We start from the raw sequence: 21,089 nt of genomic DNA, 5'->3' as shown, positions 1-21,089 counted from the left end.
TACACTCCTTCTGGCTCTCTTCTGCTGACACATTCTGACCACCACTAGGACAGTCTATCCCGATTACCCCTTCTCAGGAAGGCAGCGTTCAGAATGGCCTACCCACCACCTGGCTGTCAGGGCGACTGGCATCACGGTGGCCTACCCACCCTCCAGCTTTTGGGACAGCATACTAACCTTAAGGTTCACAGGATGGTCTACCCATCCTCCGGCTCTTGGGCGACAGCTTTCAGGATGACGCATGAGTGTCACAGCAAGGCCTGCCAGACCCAGACAGTGCAGATGATAACCACAACAAACCATATGACAGTTAATTACCAACAAGCAGAGTCCTTTCTATTCCAGAGTTCATTAGCACAGACAGTTTTCTTCAAAATGTAGAGTCCATTTCCAGGAACAGAGTCCACTCCAGTATAGAATGTGCATTGTCAGAAATAGAGTCCACTCCCAAAAAAAAACAGTCCGCAACCAAGGGCAGAGTCCACACCTGAAAGCAGCAAATGCACACCCCACAGGTGTTCAGTCTCTATGGAGTCCAGACCCAGCCTTGGAGAGCCAGGGCCACTCACGGGAACACAGTACATTTTAAAAAGGTGCCGTTAACTCTCAGGGGATTTGGTCCATTCCCAAAGGCAAGGTCTTCTCCCAAATTCCAGGATACAGCAAGTGCTCACCTCCCAGCACACACACACATGTTCAATCTTCAGAGGCCTAGTCCCAGGGCTAGGCCTCCCCATTGTAACAGCTCCTCTGGTAAAATGTCTGTCTTCCACAAGGGCTCAGTCCAAACACCAAAAACAGTGAGAATACATACAAAAAACAAAGAAAACTAGAGTCCAAGGGCTAAGCCCTAGCACAAAAATTAACATTTTTCTCTTCTACTTTTTGAGAAAAGGTCAGAGTAACACAGGCTACAACTAGCCAGTGAAACAACAATCCCCTAATGAGAACTGAGTTTCATTTGAAACACTGCATCAGGAGTTTAGTAATCAGACTTCACTAAAAAGGAATGCAAGTTAACAAACTGGCTAAATAATTCAGCCAGTTCAGTGATCAGGTTTCCCTCTTCCAAAATAAAAAGCAGAAACCAATAATAACACACTGACTGTAGCACCAGCCAGCATGGAGTCTTCTGTTTAGAGGACTGACTCTCTCCCCGTTTTTATTTTATTCAACAATTACAAAAGAGTTTACAGAAGTTAACATTTACAGCTTTATACAGCAGCAATTTTACAAGGGAGAAGAGCAGCAAAGCAAGGCCCCAAACCCTACTGTTCAACCAGTTTACAGGGAAATGAGGACAAACCCCAAATCGTAGGTTCAAATATGAAAAGACATCAACAATGACATTTGTACATAAGTCAATCCTGTTACATAGGAAAATGCAGACAATGCAGACCCAGCAAGCTCCTGTCCCTCCCACCTTCCAGCCATTAAGGCAGCCTGTCCCTATGCACCTTCTGGCTCTCGGTCCAGCCCATGCCCCCTTCCAGTTCTCGGTCCACCCTGACACACCTTTCGACCACTTCTAGGTCAGCCTGCCCTGGTACTCATCCAGGGTGACAGTGCTGAGGACAGCTACCCGCCTTCTGGCTCTCCGTACCATTGGGCTCTCAGCCATCCAGATGTACCATCCAGCCAGTGGGCTATCCTGACACCTTCGGGCCACCCCGAGGACAGCCCATCCCCTTCCCCAGAGACTACGGCATGCAGGATAGCCCACAAGCCTTCCAGATGTCAGCCTGCCCCTACGCACCTTCTGGCTCTCGGCTGCTCTGATACCTTCCGACCACCTCTAAGACAGCCTGTGCCAATCACCCCTTCAGGATGACAGCGCTGAACAGCTTACTCACCATCTGGTTCTCAGAGCAACTGGCAACATGGTGGCCTACCCACCCTCCAGCTCTTGGGGTGACAGCTTTCAGGATGACCCATGAGCCTCCCAGCAAGATCTTCCAGACCCAGGGACACACAAGACAGTGCAGGTGATAGACCCAACAAAACACAATACAGTTAATTATGAAAAAACAGAGTCCTTTCTGGTACACAGTCCAAATATAGGGTCTTCAAAAATATAGAGTCCATTCCCAGGAATGGAGTCCACTCCAGTTTATGAGGTGCATTGTCCAAAATGGCATCCACTCCAAACTGCAGAGTCCACCATTAAAAACCAGGGTCCCCAACCCAGGGTAGAGTCCACTCCTGAAGGCAGCACACAGGTGTTCAGTCTCCATGCCGTGCTGGCTCAGCCTTGGGAAACACAGCCCACTCACAGGAACTTAGTACTTGTACAGATGCAGTTCACTCACAGGGCTTTGGTCCACTCCTGAAGGAAAGGAGTTCTCCCAAACTCCAGGATACAGCAAGTGCTCACCTCCCAGCACACATACAAGTGTTCAATCTTCAGGAGGCCCAGTCCCAGAGCTAGGCCTCCCCACAGGAACAGCTCCTCTGGTAAAATGTATGTCTCCCACAAAGGCTCAGTCCAAACACCAATATATAAATAAAATGAAGACACATACAAAAAACAAAGGAAACTAGAGTCCAAGGGCTAAGCCCTACCACAAAATTAACATTTTACTTTTGAGAAAAGGACAAAAAAAAAGTAACACAGGCTATAACCAGCCAGTGAAACAACAATCCCCCAATGAGAACTGAGTTACACCTGAAACACCTTATATCCATCAGGAATTTAACAATCAGTCCTCACTAAAAGGAATGCCAGTTAACAAACTGGCTAAATAATTCAGCTAGTTCAGTGATCAGGTTTCCCCCTCCCAAAGAAAAGAGAAGGAGAAACCAACAGTAATACACTGACCATAGCACCAGCCAGCATAGAGTCAGTCCCCTAAATCTCCGGTTTATATCAGTCAGCCAGGACTTTCCTGATTGTCCCAGGTTAACAGCCTCTGTCAGGGAATTCATCCTCACCTGGCTGAGCTTGTTACAATCACTACACTATCAGTACATTCCAGTTAACTGCTCGGTCAATGACACTAAGCTCAATATTATTCAGCAGTAGGAAGATCCCCAGCCCGACCCACTGACAATATTTTAAGGGGTCACCAAGTGTTGTTGAAGCTGGACACCGTGTGGGCGGCATGGTGGCACAGTGGTTAGCATTGCTGCCTCACAGCGCTAGAGACCTGGGTTCAATTCCCGACTCAGGCGACTGACTGTGTGGAGTTTGCACATTCTCCCCGTGTCTGCGTGGGTTTTGTCCGGGTGCTCCGGTTTCCTCCCACAGTCCAAAGATGTGCAGGTCAGGTGAATTGGCCATGCTAAATTGCCCATAGTGTTAGGTAAAGGGCTAAATGTAGGGGTATGGGTGGGTAGCGCTTTGGCAGGTCGGTGTGGACTTGTTGGGCCGAAGGGCCTGTTTCCACACTGTAAGTAATCTAATCTAATCTAATGTAAAACCAGGCAAGTGGAGAGGATTCCAACCTCATTCCTGACTCCTTGCAAAGTCTCCTGCACAAAACATTGTAACTGTTCAGTCAGGTCTTGAAGCAATGGTTCTGCTAGCTGAATCACTCTGGTGGAGTCCTGCAGTACACAGCAGAATATGTATTCTAATTCTTGGTGCATTCTGTCATCTTCTTTACTCTTCACACCTAGCCATTGTGAGGTCGCAGCTGTTGCTAACAGAGAGGCAGAGAGCTGTCCAGGAGGAGGAGAAAACATCTGTGTTGCCTCATTCAGCTATGGTTTCACTAAACAAAAGCCAAAATCTCCTGTCACATTCCTTCCTAACCCTGTGTTACATACCTTCATAGTATCGTGCTGACAATACAAAAAAAATCAAAAACTAGGTATTCAATATACTGTGCAAAAATCACTAATCACCCATGTGCGTTCCCTTGTGTCTTCACAAAATGTCTATCTTGTGAGTGCCCTTGTCTAGTCTTGTGCTCCTGCACAGTGTTACTTCGGTGGCTACAGCACAGCTGGTGAAAGACTGTTGCCTTTCATTGGGGGAAACTGCAGGTGACTGTACAGGATAACCTCAAGCAGCACAATCCCAAGGAAGCCTGGCCTCAGACAAGATCACTTCACTGTGAGTAGCAGCAGTTTTAGCTGGCTGATTGAGAGACAGCAGCAAGGTCATTGATGGAATGGCAGGGCTTAGAGAACAAATGTTGTCATCCTGTTCCATCGTGCCACTGCCATTGCAGGAGGAGGGCCAGAACAATCCATATAATCTGTTAGAGTCTAAATTAAGTGGTGGAGGCTGATACAACTACAGCATTGAGAAAGGCATCTAGATGGGTGTATGAATAGGAAGAGTTAGAAGGATACAGGCCAAGTGCTAGCAAATAGGACTAGATTAGTTTAGGATATTTGGTTGGCATGGACGAGTTGGACCAAAGGGTCTGTTCCTGTGCAGTACATCTCTACTACTTTATGACTGTATGACCCCAGGAATATAGAGGGAAATGGAAAGCTATGATAATTATGATCATTAACAAAGTAATGACATCTGAACTGCAGAAAATGCACACAGGCAGAGAAAACTTAGGTGGGAGGCAGGACAGGTGAAGTTCAAGGATGGAGACATGGCGTACCACAGGGTACAGAATTGTTTTATAATATTAATTTTTTACGTTTCTCAATATTTAGATATTTTTGGTTATTCTGGCTGGAATCTTAGGATGATTCTTTGCTTGTGGTTTTGGACTTTAATTGATTAAACATGTGGTCTTCTCAGGAAAATGTTTAACACTGACTCATGCAGCAGAGAAATGTAGCTGTACTAATAACCTCTTTAAATTTTCTTATAGTTAATATTGACTTCTTGGTTAATGGGTGAACATTTTTTTAATATTTGCACAAAAATCAACTTTTACGAAAAGAAAAAAATTAGTGAAACTCAAAAGCTGGTAAAATCCTACAAAATCTTGGCCTATAAGTGGCATTGCATTGATTTTTGATTGTCTGCCATTTTGCGTCAAAACAACTCAAGAATCATAACTGAATCATCATTTTTATTACGCAGTGCCTCGCAAACCTTCACTTCCTCAGAATTCAGCAAGAAAACAAACAATCCAAACTCCTGAAAACAAGGTACTACACAGTTCGAGGACAGAAATGGAGACCTTACCGTCCAACTCATGCAAGGAGAAAGGTGGCAAGGTGTCTGACCTCATAAATCGGTTTCAAGGAGGCAGGTAATACATGATGTCTGTAAACTAACGAACAGTCATACATGTGTAGACTTTACCCAACCAAGTCCTTTTACTTTCTCATTCTTCTCCGCACCCCACCCCCCCATTTACATTTTTGACTTATGCCTGTCATTTCTTTCCACATGGAAAAGAAATTAATGGAGCTGTACTTCCCACACCTTTTGTCTCAGAATTTAGAGATTATTCTGCAGGTCACCCAGCTGAAGAAACTCAACAATGTTACAACACAGCATTTATTTCCAACATTAAGCATTTTTCTATTCTGTCATGGTGTGTATAGAGCAAAACAGTATTTCGCTGGAATTAGATGCCATAATTAGTTTGTCTAAAAATGAGTTTCAAATTGAAACATTCTTTTTCTCCCCTACCTTCTTTATCTTTCCTTATGCAGATGGGAGGAAAGTTTTGCATCCTGTGCCAGGCTTCCTACCCCACACCCCACAATTCCATAATGTAAAGCTTGTGGAAAACTCCTTCCTGTGACTGAATTGACTGGCTTGGTCCTTACCTGAAGTTTCCTGCCGTTTTAAATTTTACTCTTGCCTGTTTGTGAGCTGCCACTTCCAATCTATTTCAGGGACATCCAAGAGAGGCCCAGATGTCAGAGTTGCCCGACCTCATACTGCCAAAGTGATTTACTCTTAACTGCCCCCTGAAGTGGTCTAGCAAGCCAGTGAATTGTATTAAATCAGTATAACAAAGTGTAGTAAGAACAACATCAGCTGGGTCACCCAGCTCAATTTAAGCATCAAATTGAGGTATGACAAAGGCACACCATGTCCCAAACCCTGAAATCCTCTTCATTAACACTAAGTTAAAAAGATTGTCCCATTAACAAATACAGCAACAGCCTGACACAGTCATACTCACAGAATCTTACCTTATAGTCTATGCCAGTAACATGTCATTGCATATGCCATGCTGCATTGTAGAATAGACCCAACCTAGGAGGCATCATAGTGGTACAATTGGAAGAAATGGCCCTCAACAATGACTCCAAATCTCTAATGCACTAATAATCAATTGTTCATCAGGGACTGGTTAGTTTAATGAAATCAGTAAACATGTTATAACTTATGAAGAAGGTATCACAGCTAACCAACTGATTTCTGAGAGTGGGCAGATTGCAAAGCCACCCGAGATTTAAGGCAGAGTCGCAACATTGTGTGCATATGGATTCTTTAAAGGTGAGTTCTGTCAAGGGCCAAGTAGATATACAACAGTGACCACAATATTTAAAGAAATGAAATTACATCTCGTAATTGGAAAGAAGGCACTATCGTGAAGCACTATTCCATCTAAGTGAGATAGATTTAGCAGCTCCATAAGCATCTATGAGGTGCAGTGCAGATCAACAGCAACAGAATCATACTTTGGCACAATTCATAATTTCATGAGCCATTATATCCCTCACCCTTCATTATCGTTGAATTTGACATACAACTCTGATACAATGAAGAATATAGGAGAGCATGCCAGGAAAATCTACATCAGGTATAACTAAAAATGTAATACCAATCACATGAAGCTATATTACAGGACTACAATCATGTGAACAACCTGAAAAATATCACTCTTGCAAGAGTCAAGTGATCTCACATCCAAAGTATCATAAATGTTTTGTAGTCCTTCCGCATCCAATTGCGAAGTGATAGGTAATTAATTAATTAGTAGGAAGCAGTAACGGCTCCATGAATGTCTCCATTGTTAATGATAATGGAGCCCAACAGCTTGTTAAAAGGCAAGATTAAAACATTTGTAAGAATCCAAGGCCAAAGGTTTGTCAAATCCTAGCCTCCTCCTGAGGAAGCAGGGAGGCTGCAGAAAGATTTAGACAGGTTAGGAGCGTGGGCAAAGAAGTGGCGTATGAAATACAATGTGAGAATGTGTGATGTCATGCACTTTAGTATGAAGAATAGAGGCATGGACTATTTTCTAAATGTGGATAAAATTCAGAAATCTGAAGTGCAAAGGAACTTGGGAGTCCCAGTCCAGGTTTCTCTTAAGGTAAACTTGCAGATTGAGTCAGTAGTTAGGAAGGCAAATATAATGTTGTCATTCATCTTGAGAGGACTAGAATATAAAAGCAAGGTGTACTTCTGAAGCTTTATAAGGCTCTCATAGTTGTAGGTATGTTTGCTGAGCTAGGAAGTTGATTTGCAGATGTTTAGTCCCCCGTCTAGGTGACATCTTCAATGCTTTGGAGCATCCTGTGAAGCTGCTTACTGTGTCTTCTGGAATTTATTTGGTTCCATTCCTGCTGTTCCCAGTTGTCGGTTCCAGTTGTTCATTGTAGTGGCCAGTATATGGGGTCACGGTCTATGTGCTTGTTGATGGAGTTTGTAAGGCTCTGGTCAGACCACACTTAGAATATTATGAGCAACTTTGGGCCCCATACCTCACAGGAAAGACGTAGAATAGGTCCAGAGGACATTCACGAGAATGAGTCCAGGAATGAAAAGCTTAACATATGAGGAACGTTTGAGGAGTCTGGGACTATATTGATGGAGTTTAGAAGGATGAGGAGGGATTCGATTGAAACTTACAGAGTACTGAACAGCCTGGCTAGAGTAGATGTTGGGAAGATGTTTCCATTGGCGAGAGAGAAGAAGACCTGTATGCCCAGCCTTAGAGTAAAGGGAAGATCTTTTAGGAGAAACTTCTTCAGCCAGAGAGTGTTGAATTTATGGAATTCACCACTGTGAAGGCTGTGGAAGCCAGGACATTGAGTATATTTAAAACAGAAATAAATAAATTCTTGATTGCCAAGGACATCAAAGGTTATGGGGAGAAAACAGGAAAATGGGGTTGAGCAACCTATCAGTAAAAAATGAGGTCTGCAGATGCTGGAGATCACAGCTGAAAATGTGTTGCTGGTTAAAGCACAGCAGGTTAGGCAGCATCTCAGGAATAGGGAATTCGACGTTTCAAGCATAAGCCCTTCATCAGGAATGAGAGAGAGTAGCCAAGCAGGCTAAGATAAAAGGTAGGGAGGAGGGACTTGGGGGAGGGGCGATGGAGGTGGGATCCTGATCAAACGATGGAGCAGACACGATGGGCTGAATGGCCTAATTTCTGTTCCTGTGTCTTATGGACATTACTATTACTCAAGTTGATTCACTCAATGTGATGTGAAGAAATGATCTGCCTTTGCCTAATGCAGTTTGATTAAAGCTCCGTTAACATTAAGCATTAGCTTATCTGACTTGCATTCTACTGTTTCAACTGTGTATTGGAATAAGCTGCTTTTTAATTGCTGCTGTTCATTGATTCAAATTAAGAATTTATTTCACTTCTTCACATAAATGATTATCCCTTTTAATCATATTCTGGAATTTCTAATGTGTGAAGTGTGTGAAGTCACTTCCAGCTTTAATATCAGAAGCCTGACTGTCTTAGTTTCATTTTGAATTCAAACCAAATGTTTTAAAATGATCATAATTCAAGAATAATCCCTTTGGATTGCAAATTGCCAATGTCACTTCATTATTAAGAAGGATGAAAGAGAAAAAATAGTATGTTATGGACTTATAAACTAACAAATGTTACAGGAATTCAAAGTCTGTCTATTAGGGGCAGAGTGATTGAGCACTCAGATATGTAACAAGTAAGCCACATCTAACTAAAACCAATTGCATATTCTGTGGAGATTTGTAATGCAGTAGGTAAGGCAGTATCTATAATGTTACTTATATTGGCTTTCAAAAGCATTTGATAAAACGCTAAGAAACTGATGTGCAAAGAATTGGAGATCACCTAGCGACATGAGTGGCAGTTGATGAGGAAGTTGGAGACAGGGTGCAAGGATGATGTGTGGGTACATTAATTCATGTCAAAGAATTGTGGGCTAATATTTTGGTCTTGTCTTTAGACCCCAACATTTCCAGGTCATGACACAGAAGATGGCACCAAGTCCAATGTAACTTTTTATGAAATTGGCCCACCAAGAGGACAGGCAGGGCACATGTTTGCCATCCAGTTAAAGTCAAGAGATAAATTCTTGAGCCTAGAGGAGCAATTGGAAATCCTATAGCACTGTAGAATGGCAGACCCAGAATCTGAGGAGGGTGCTGCGAATTTAAGAAAGTGACAGGGAGGCTGCATTAACATGTTCTGTGAAAAAAGTTTAGAAACTCAGAAATAACAAGACAATTACAGTTGACATCTGTACAAAGTCCATGATCGACCCATTAGTAGGTATAATTGCTGTTGACTGCTCGGGTAACTGTCCCACACTCCTTCCTCCAACTTGCCTCTGAACAACCTCAAGGTAGGAAAATGCAGGTAAACCAGTAGGATTGGTGATAGAAAACTCTGGGATCTTCCATATCTGGTCCCACCTCCACAGTCATTTAGCTCATGGTGTCCCCTTGGGATTGGTACTGGTCCCTGAGCTATTCACTACGCTTATCAATGACTTAAAGGAAGAAATAAACTTTATAGTCAAATTAGGTTTAATTTATATTAGGTGACACATTGATTATTGTAGGTGGAAGTTGAGAGGTGGAAAGCACCATTAATATTTCAGAACACATCGGAATGACAAATATCTCATGGAGCAGAGAATTTGAAGGGCCCCAATAGAGAGATCACTAAGGATTGATAAACTGATGTACAAATAATCATCATAAAGGGGAAAATAATAGTGCATTGTATGAAGTTGAAGTATGTATGAAATATTGCACTCAACTTTAGAAATTTTAAATTCAGAAGGATATATTTGGTTTGCAATGTGTGAGGACAGGGTCTGTGGAATACGCTTGCACCTCACCAAATATAGAAGATTAAAGGGTCAGGGCTATTCTAATGTCAGTAGTGCTGGACCAGGAAACCCAGGTTTAAATTCCACCTACTCCACAGGTGTGTAATAACATCCATGAACAAGTTGATAAGAAAATACCTAGAAATTTAAAGCATGATCTAATTGAAGTGATTGAGATAATTAAATAATTTGATTGATAAAATTGGAATAAAAAGTACTTTTCTAAGTATTCAGACTGAGGGCAAAAAGGTTAAAATTAAGATCTTAGTCATCGAGAACGAATTCAAGAATGCTCATGCAACAGATAGAAAATTGAATTTTCTTCCCTAATAAACTATTAAGGCTAGATTAATTAAAACTTAAAAACTTAGAATTGATCATTTTCATTTAGATGGGGTGTTATAGCCTGTAGAGTCATGGCATATCATATGTATGTTAGAAACTGGAAATAAAATGCATCTTATCATTAGCACAAATCCTACACATTACATTCTAGAGTTGGATTCCAGACTTGCATAATCCAGTCTGGAATCTGATTGGAAAAGATGAGTCACATGACAACACAGCTGAAATCAGATTGGTTAGGATAAATTATTAAATACACCAATCAATTTAGTACAAAGGTGTGCCATAACATTTGACTTGCTCACAATGGAGGAAATCATTGAATGTGTAGTGGATCCTTGGTTTTGTTGTGAGGGTTCAGTAAGGTACTGTTGTCCAAAACAAAAGTACTGGTGTATGTGCATATATCAAAATTCAATATTGAGTTTAAATCCAATGAAGTATTATATTTAGGTTGTGGGGCTGCAATAAAGTCTCAATATATCAAGTTTTGAGTATGTAGAGCCCATTACCTATTTATTTGTTGGTCAAATTTGAATGAATTTTATACTTAAGGGTTTAAGATAATTCCACACAATGGGACTACAGTAATGAGCTACATTGAAATGACCAGATAGTGAATAAAATCAGAAATTGCAGGGAAAACTCAGCAGGTCTGGCAGCATCTAGGGAGAAAAGTTAATAGTCCTCTGAGAGACATTAACTCTATTTTCTGTCCACTGATGCTACCTGATCTGAGTATTTCCAGCATCTGCAGTTCTTTGGTTTTAAGGTAATGAATAAGTAAGGGGTAAGTGTTTATCTGTGTGTATAATGGGCAATGTTCTGTTTTCTTTTAAGAGTGCGATGTATATATCTTAAAAATCCATTTTACATATTAAATGGTGTACCATTCTTGCATGGTAATGTCTGTTCTGTCTTTCATTGTCATAGATTCTGAGGAAAGAAAACAAACTATAGAAATTCTTAGAAGCTACAGCTGTTGGCGTAGGCAGACATTTTTAAAGCACAGACAAAACTTATTATGGTAGTTCTGAGGCATATAAAATATACAGCATCCATCAGTAGTCAAACTATGCCATTGTGATGATCAGAGGTATTTCTACATATAAATCCTGTTTCTTCTACAGTCCTTTTAATCTTGTAATCATTGGTTGTGAGGCCGAAAGGAATCATGTCCCAATTTGTAGGTCTTAAAATAGGAAACAGAATAAGTAATTCTGAAGACTGACAGAATCTACATGCAGTGTTGAAAATATGGTGGAGTGGGTAAAAAGTGTATATGCTATTTATAAATTAGTAGTACTTGCATTTTGTTTCTAAGTTGGATGTAAGCATCACTGGCAAAGCCAGCATTTATTTTCCTTAATTGCCTTGCAGAAGGTGGTGATGAGTACCTTTATTGAATTGCTGCTGTGCATATGAAGGTATACCCACTCCTGGATTTTAGCCCAGTGATAACGAAGAAATGGTAATATATTTCTAAGGCAGGTTTAAGGTTGTAGGAGGTATTGTCTTTGGGAGTGTTTGCAGATCATATGGATGTTACTCAGTGCAGTAAAGAAGCACAAGTGGGGGAATGGAGTGAACACTTAAGCTGCAGGATTGGGTCATGTTCAAATGAGTTGTGTTCTCTAAATGTTGAGTTTCTTGAGTGTTTTTGGAGCTGCACATATCCAGGTACTGGAGTCCATTCCATCACGCCTCTGACCTATACCTTCTAAATAATAGACAGGTTTTGCCAAATTAATAGATGAGTTGCTCACAGCAGAATGCCCAGTCTAGGATCTGCTTGTATGGCCATAGTATTTATGAAGATTGTACAGTTAAGTTTTTGGTCAATAGTGATCCAGTGGTAATGCCTTTGAATGTAGTGGGCAGGTGGTTAAATGCTCTTAATGCAACTGGTCATTATGTGCCATTTGTGTGGAATAAATACTACTTTTAAAAGCTCAAGACTATGTTTTCCAGTTCTTGCAATACATAGGCATGAACAACTTCACCATCTGAGGAGATCGAACTAAACACCATATAACCATTGGTGGTAGGGGAGGGATCAGTTGGCTGGACCGCTAGTTTGTGATGCCTAACACTGAGTTCAATTCCCACATCCACTGAGGTTTCTTTGAAGGTCCTTCTCAACTGTTTCCCTCATCAGAGCTGTGGTGACTCTCAGGTTAAGCTCACCACCAGTCATCCATCTCCAACAAGAAAGAAACCCTTTAGTTCACTGGGACCATGCAGACTTTACCTTTTTATTACTGTGAGCAAATGTGCACTCTCAAGTAATTGAAATTGTAGTAAGTGAGGGAAGATTCTTGATGAAGCAACTGAAAGAGGTTTGGTCTGAAGTCATTGCTCTGAGAAACTGGGGTTTCTTGTTCAAGGTTAGTGTTCCTACCTCTGAATCCGGAGCCCTGGCTTCAAATCCTAATTACTCCATCGGTATGTAATGACCTCTCTGCGCTGATTGATTTTAAAATTATCTTGCTCTGAGGAACGCCTGAAGAGAGATTCTGGGGCTAAGGTTATTGATCTCCAGTAACCACCATCTAGCTTTACACTAAATAGCACTCTAGCCATGGGCTGAGGCCCGTAGAGACCATTGTAATAAGTATATGAGTTAGCTCACTGAGCTGGAACATTTGTTTTCAGACATTTCATCACCATGACTAGGTAACACCATCAGTGAGAGTTGCTGGTGGTATGTCCTGCCTCTGTATTTACAGGTTTTGGTTTCTTAAGGTGGGTGATGTCATTTCCACTTCTTATTTTCAAAGGAAGGTAGATGGGATCTAAGTCGGTGTGTTTATTGATGGAGTTCTGGTTAGAATGCCATGCGTCTAAGAATTCTCGTGCGTGTCTTTGTTTCGCCTGTCCTAGAATATGTATGTTGGCCCAGTCAAAGTGGTGTCCTTCTTTGTCTGTATTTATGGAAATTAGTGATAGTGAGTCATGTCTTTTGGCTAGTTGGTGTTCATGTATCCTAGTGGCAAGTTTCTTGCTTGTTTGTCCGATGGTTTGTTTTATAGTTCTTGCATTGTATTTTGTAAATTACATTAGTTTTGCTGGAATTATTTAAACAAGCAGAAACATCGCAACCAAAAACTATAGCCACATGACCTTACATCAAAGACATATCAGAAATGACTTCCAGGCTACTCAGACCCTTTGGTATCATGGTATCCCACAAACCTAACAATGCATTTAAACAGTGTAGATACTACCAACAAAACTAATGTCATTTACAAGATACAATACAAGAACTATAAGAAACACTACATCAGAAAAACAAGCAAGAAACTTGCCACCGGGATACATGAACAAAAAACAAGACTCACTATCACTAATTTCCATACATACAGGCAAAGAAGGACACCTCTTTGACTGGGATAACATGGACATTTTGGGAAGGTGAAACAAAGACATGCATGAGAATTCTTAGAGGCATGGCATTCTAACCAGAACTCCATCAATAAACACATTGATTTAGATCCTATCTACCTTCCCTTAAAAATAAGAACCGGAAATGATATCACCCATTTTAAGAAACCAAGACCTATAAATAGAGAGGTGGGACATACCACCAGTGCTTCACCAGAGACTCTCGCTGATCATGTTACCTAGTCATGGTGACAAAATGTCTGAAAACAAACCTTCCAGCTCACTGAGCTAACTTATGTACTTATCATCAACCTGAGCTAAAAATCTTCTCAAATTGCTAGACCATGGTAACCTTTTCTTAGTTTTCTTTCTCTCTCCAATTTTCACTCCTCTCTTCACTTCCTTGTAGCTCTTCAGTTGTAATAATGACAATTGTCAGAATTTATTTTTCATTTGATATACTGGGGTCAGTGCATTCCGCTGGTATTTATGGAATACAAGGTTGGTTGGTATGTGTCTCATTGTATTATCAATGTGAATGAGGCAATTGTGTTTCACTCAAACCAAAATATATGAATATTTGGGGGGTAAGAGTACACTGTATCTAGTATTTCACTGTAACCCTCTTTTGATTTGTATGCTACTCGTTAAGAGTAGCTGACAGCAGCCTGCTAGTTGTAATTTGAAAGATTCGATTCTTGTTTTGAGTGTGAGTGTAATTATACACACCCAGTGGAGTGTGAAAGGAATGCTGTCTGATAAAAAGGGAGATGAACATAGCAGCATGCACCACCAATGCACCTTTATGACAACTTGTCTGAGACATAGCAGTGTGAGTTTGTATCCGTCTGTCAGAATATTTGCAGATTAGACTTTTCCCACCTCTTGGCCGTGGACAGCACCATGATCTTAACTGGGTCAGTTTTAATAAAAAGAAGAATGTTGTTGGGTGAGGGGGGGGTGCAGGAGACGTGGGTGAAGGGATTATGCATTACTTCATGTCTATTAGTGCACTGAACTGCTTTATGGAGCTACAATAAATGAATTCAATATGGTTGGAAGAAGCAATCTCTTATCACAGTAGAACAGAGACTGACCTCAGTTCACAAGACCTGATACAGCAGACTTATTTTGGCAGACATATCTTCATTTTATACGAATGGTGCATTTACCCTCTTGAGTTTGCATTTATGCATCAACTTAATATTGTCAGACAGCAAAAAGAAATTGTTTTATAGTGAGGTAGTACGCAGAAGAAGTGGAAATTAACAACAGCATTATGTTTTCACAGTCCAGCAAGTTCTAATGATGAGAAAACAACTGCTCAGAGTGGGTCACGATCTCCCAGAAGTGCAAGAACTTCAATTCATTCTCAACCAAAATGCCTGTCTGACCACCCTATACTTCAGCGACAGAAGGTGGACGGTGTGAAATCAAATCATGCAACAGAATCTGCTGCAGATACAGAGGTTCAGCCAGCCAATGGACTGGTAACGTCACTTACAAAAGATTGCCAAAATAACAGTCCTGAAGCCAGCATATGTATAACTGATTCAGAGATGGACAATAAGCAACCAAACAAGAAACAAAAGGCTGCTACTTTAAATCTATTGCCATCCACTGATCCATGCACAAGGGCAAAAGACCCCCAGAATCCAAATAGGAAGCACACTGATGAGTCTCGTGTAGAAGCACAGAACATTCTGAAATCAAATAAAATTTTGAATGGAGCAACCCAAGAAGAGGACAATAAAATTAAAAAACATGAAGAAAAAAAGGTAAAGGATGTTTAATGGACATATTTCAAGAGTCAGCTTTTTAAAAGCAGAATAATTTATTCATTTGCTTCAATTTTTCCAATTTAAAATAAATCTTTCAGTAAACAGCTGCTGCCTTCAAAGCAAATTGTACATAATAACCTGCATTAATTTAAAAATAAAATCCAGATTTTAAAGTCGCTCACCCAGTAAAAGGAGAGCAGGAAGGAATGGTTCAAATGCCAAATTGTGTACACTGCCCTACTTGACTAAAATGAAGTATTAAATGCCGATCTTTTAAAATGGGTTGTTTCAACTAGCAATGTACATTTAAAGGGGAGAAAAGCCTGTGCGAGAATGAAAAGAACTGTACATCTAGAAGAAGTGGGAGGATGTTAATGTGGACCATAAGATAGTTAGGTTCAATGCTTCATTTCTGTGAATGCTATGAAGAAGTTAGCAGCACACATTACACAGGTGTTGCTTGCTTCCAGTTCAACATTGATCACTTTTGCACTTTCTCTAGTTACTTTACCACCTTCAAACATTTCATCCTGTTCTGTCTTCTTCCCTTGTGTGTGTATATCTGCTTTTGTTCCGATTAGATTAGATCCCCCTACAGTGTGGAAACCGGCCCTTCGGCCCAATACGTCTACACCGACCATTCGAAGAGCAACCCACCCAGACCCATTCCCCTACATTCAGCCCCAACTAGTGCACCTAACACTTTGGGCAATTTAGCATGGCCAATTCACCTAACCTGCACATCTTTGGACTGTGGGAGGAAACTCACGCAGACACGAGGACAATGTGCAAACTCCACACAGCCTGTTGCCCGAGGCAGCAGTGCTGACCACTGCGCCACCGCGCCGCCTTTTAAATCACTGAAAATTATACGGGACTTGGTAAAGTAGATGCTAAGAACAGTCTTCCGAGAGAGCAAAGCTAATCACTGATCTACTCTTTTCCATTATACACTTGCTTCAGCATCTGCAGACCTCATTTTTTACTCCTAGAAGTCCCTCTGCCCACTCTTCCAAATTAATATGCAAAGGAGCTTGGGGAACTTCGAGTTGTTAAAATTTAAAATATCCATTTAGCTGCCTGTACTATTTTCTTCTTGCCTAACTTTAAGTCACTTTCTTTCTAGTTCACTAATCTCTCAATAGCTTCATTTTCACTAAACTGATGGCTCTCCCTTTCCCTCCATGCTAGCTAATCACTTATCAAGGTCATCGTTATAACCGACACCAAAATCCACCCTTATCTAATCTCTTTGCAAATATCATTACCCCATCTTAAGTTGGGTTTAAATAGAATTTGTTAAATGGTAAAACATCCTAAGGCACTTAACAAGTGAATGTGACACCGAGCCATGTGAATACATAATAAAGCTACCGACCAAAAGCATAGTCAGAAGTAAATTTTGTTTTAAGATTCCAGAATTTAGGACCTTTGATTATGGTTGTCAGTTTCTGTCCATCCAATATTGAATGCCAGGCAGTAACTGTGATAAATCAGAACAATGAAGGGATCCAAAGAGTGGTGATGAGAAAAAGCTGTTTGTTGTTAGTTGTTATTGTACTGGATCTAGGCCGACAATTGCGTTTAAGTACAAGTTGCTTTCCTTTTTAGGAGACAAATGAAGAGAAGCTGTATAACATTGCTAATGAGCTTCTGCTAACAGAAAAGTCTTATGTCAGCAGACTGCATCTCTTAGACCAGGTTAGTGATGAATTTGTCTTAGTGTCTGCCTTTTTTTCCTTTTAGAAATGTGCTCACAACTGATGTTTTGTTGATTTCACTGATTTGTTTATCATTGCTACTAGTGGGATCTTGTTTGATGCACATTGGCTACCATCCTTTGTGCATTAAAATGTATACATTCAAAAATCATTGGCTGCATAAGACTTTCTGGCTTGTCCTAGATTCACAAAAGACTCGTGTTCTTCCTCTGTCTCTTTTTTTTCTATCGACAATGAACCAGTTGGGATAAAAATGAAAACTTTGTGGAATTTTGAAGTCTTGTAAGTCAGCTAAACTGCAGATGGAAAGCAGTCATTTTCCTTTCAGCTTTCTCCATTTTAAAACTTGGAAATTTAAAAAGCTTTAGCTGCATTTTTCATGATTTGTAGATTCGTTGACTGCGTAGCTTATGTAATGAAAGAGGAACATAAAATGAAGGGGCTAATTAGCAATCCCTAACCCGAACTGATTTTGTTTTTGCGTTTGTTCATTATGAATACCATTGGTTGACTACTGCTGGAAAGCAGATGTTGGGTGAAGACAGAACTAAGTCAATATTGTCACGGTGTTAAAATAGCTTGCTAAAATTCCATGTCTGTATTGAAACAAAAGAGTTTGCTGATCAAAAGGACAGGACCCCTGGAACTGCATCACAAGATTCCATATGCACAGTAAAGCGATCTGGTGAGCGGGGGCTTTTAAAAGTAAGAAACCGTGAAGTCAACCTTAAAGTGCTTCCTGGAGAGAACACTAAATAAAAATGTTAGTGTTTAGTATTTTGAAGATGCACAAATATAAACCTGTAGAGGTGGTTGGGGTCAGCATGATATAATCAGTATGGATGGCATTGCAGCTATTTGTTTTGTGTAATATTACCTTGGGTATTGGTGGGGAAGTTTTGGAAAGTTCAGCAGGTGGGTTATCAAACTGTTCAAAACTTTGTATAAACTCCTTCCACAGCCAACAGGTCCTGGGGTGGGACCTGAACCCAGAGCTTCTGGCAATGCTACTTACTGAGCCACAATCCTTCCATATCAACTGTTGAGAAGATGAAAAGAACAGCAGTCTGATTGGAAACTATTAAGGCACCACATTATGTTCAGTATCTGTTTTCGCTCATCATCTTAAGCTGAACAGTTAGATAAAAGGGATGTTTAGGCCTTTTGATTTTCATTGGGTTTTTTTGTGTGAATTGTGCCAGTAAGTAATCAGGAGAGAATAAGATCATTTACTAGCAATAATCAGTGGTTGTCTCTTAATATGGATTAGATGTGTTATTGATCTTGACACTTGACGTGTTCCGATTAACTACTGTAGCCTGCAAGCTGTGTGAACACTTGCACCAGGGTGACCTTTGATTACATTTATTTGACTTAGGATCTCCTCCATCCTGAGATCATTGGCCATCATTCCAAATGTTGCCATGTATGATGTGGCGAAGGAACTCTGTACATAGCACCTGCTTCTTGAAAAGGAAACATAGACCATTCACAACATAAGGAAGCTCATTCAGCTTATCATTTCTGTGTCAGCTGAAGGAAAGCTATCCAGCACAATTTCATTTTCTAGCTCTTTGGTCATAATCCTGTATGCTTAAGCACTGGTGCCAATACTTAAATATTGGCACTTTAAAACACAATTTTTCAAACAGACTCCTTCCACTCTCTGATGAAAACATTTCTCATTAGTTGTGTAACCCTTCTGGCAATTGCTCTACGTCTAACTTATTGTTAAAAAGTGCACTTATGAAGCCTCTATATGAGCACAAATAACCAAGGCTAGTTATTTATTTGAATTATTCTGCAGGTTTTCTGTGCTAAACTGCTAGACGAAGCCAATAACAAGGGTTCCTTTCCTGCAGAGGTAGTGACCAAAATCTTCTCCAACATTTCATCTATTTACACTTTCCACAATCAGTTCTTGCTGCCAGAGCTGGAAACACGCATGAAGCTTTGGTAAGTTTTTGGTTTTTTAACATGTTTCCATTAATTTTAACAATGATATTATAAAGCTCGCCCATTATATGTTAGGGTGCAACGTAGTACAATATTGTAATTTTTTTTATTTTTAACAGTACCTGGCAGTTAACTATCCATCATTAGCTCGTACATTCTACCTGTCAAAACTTTTATCAACAGTCAGCGTTCTCTCTCATATGAGTGTAAAAGTTAATTATCCCCTTAACTTTGTATTCTTGAGAATTATCCTGATGAGTGCACGTCACAAAGCTTTCTCAAAATGTCATTTTTCAGCAAGACTATAGCAATCTCCTCCTCTCTCACAAGCATTGACTCTTCTTTAGTGTCCACAAATACAAGTGGTTCCTTGGTACAATTCCAATTGTGAAACAATGTTCACAAAATGTGTAAGCATGTGGGCAATGCTACAGGAACCAGGTTATGTTCTCTCCAATATATGAGCATTCCCTCTTTGGTGATTTGAAGACAGAGCCTTGAATTATTTTTATTTTGCAAACATTCCTTCTCTCCTCACTGGAGCATTCTGTCAACTCTAGTACCCAATAGCTATTCATGATGTGATCAGCTTATTTAAACAAAACTAGAAGAAAATAACATAAAAAGAAAATAAACTTCTGGTTTGTTGGCTTGGTAGTGTATAGAAAACCACTGTGTGAGCAGCCAGCTATGTTTTTTTTTAATGTTGTGGTATTAAAGAGCTGTACATAAACGGGTGATGTATATAAGGTACAGTATAAAAACAGAACTGTATTGGACAAAGTTAGTTTTAGTTTTGCTTCATCCTTGAACTTCTCTCCATCAGAAGGTCAGAAGTGGAGATACTTGTCATTTGTGCAATGTACAGCATTATTTATGATTCATCATGAACTGAGATTACTAGCCATTCAGGGTTGCCTGTTGATTTGGCAGCATCTCGTGCCAGCCTTTTCTGGAAAACTTTACTGTTGCATTTAATGATCAATAAAAGTAACAAATGATGATTCTATTATCCACTGTTTATTTCAAACAAAATAATGCAAGGCTCAATAGCTGAGATTTTCCTTTTTGGTTTTCTCTTTAAGTGTGGGGGTGGATGCCAGTGAGAGCGCTTATTGGATCAAATGCCAATCAGACACTTCAGTGTTGGCCCAGTGGGCTTGCTCAGCCAGTTAGTTTGTGGGTCAGTGATGTCCTGCCATATCTGAACAGCAGTGACATGCTGGAGGCCTAGCCTTTTATCTGCAAGGTAATGTGAAGACTCGGCCTGACAGGTAGTTAAGTGTTGTTTTGTTTGAGAAAGGATTGCAAGATTGGGGCTCAGAGGCAAGGGCAGGGAGTGACTTTCAGCAGCCGCTACCATCTCTCCACCCCTAACCCAGCAGGCAGCCTCCGCTATTTCTGCCAGCTACAAGACTAATTGGATTGGTGGCAAGTTGCACACCTCAAGTAGACTTTAATTGACTACATAATAAGGGCCTTAACTCATGGAGGATTGGGAAAATCAACCATGGGTCTTCCCACGTAGAACTTGATCCCTTCGATGGCTGGAAGGTTACATAATCCAATGGGTTAGCCTCAGGGAGATATCTGTCGCTCTGCCTGACTTCTATGGTGGGGAAAGCTCTGCTCTGTTTCTTGTGTATTCTTTGTTTAAAATTTTCAGTAATGAGGCTCTCAGCTCCTCATGCACAACTTTGTAATTAAATCAATATGTCTTTGAAACCCTTTTAGTTTTCTGTTACAAAATACAGGCCAAAAAACATACAGAAATATAAATTTTACTGAATCAAAGTTATGTTTCAGTAAATTAGTATTGAATATTTCAATGCGTTAGTAGCAAATATTTGTGTTTTTCTAAATGGTTCTGGAAAATTTGAATTTCCTATTGAAAATAAATCTTTGCAACTCCATTCTTACTATACATGCACCTTTTGGTTTGAGTTCCAGAGAC

The 21,089-nt window shown here is 40.4% G+C and overlaps 1 protein-coding gene across 3 annotated transcripts in view; it reads left to right on the top strand.

Moving 5' to 3' along the window:
* The window catches only part of LOC132824971 (FYVE, RhoGEF and PH domain-containing protein 4-like), a 249,282-nt gene that overhangs the window by 189,217 nt on the left and 38,976 nt on the right, over nt 1-21,089 (top strand). For all 3 annotated transcript variants that reach the window (XM_060839900.1, XM_060839901.1, XM_060839902.1), the window contains 4 exons: nt 4,997-5,168; nt 14,969-15,455; nt 17,070-17,159; nt 18,987-19,135. In XM_060839900.1, the coding sequence (XP_060695883.1) occupies nt 4,997-5,168; nt 14,969-15,455; nt 17,070-17,159; nt 18,987-19,135 (898 nt within the window). The remainder of the gene's footprint in view (nt 1-4,996; nt 5,169-14,968; nt 15,456-17,069; nt 17,160-18,986; nt 19,136-21,089) is intronic.

Source organism: Hemiscyllium ocellatum, chromosome 19, assembly GCF_020745735.1.
Source record: "Hemiscyllium ocellatum isolate sHemOce1 chromosome 19, sHemOce1.pat.X.cur, whole genome shotgun sequence".
NCBI lineage: Eukaryota > Metazoa > Chordata > Chondrichthyes > Orectolobiformes > Hemiscylliidae > Hemiscyllium > Hemiscyllium ocellatum.
The sequence above is the reverse complement of the archived record's forward strand: the minus strand, read 5'-3'. Positions and strand labels throughout refer to the sequence as shown.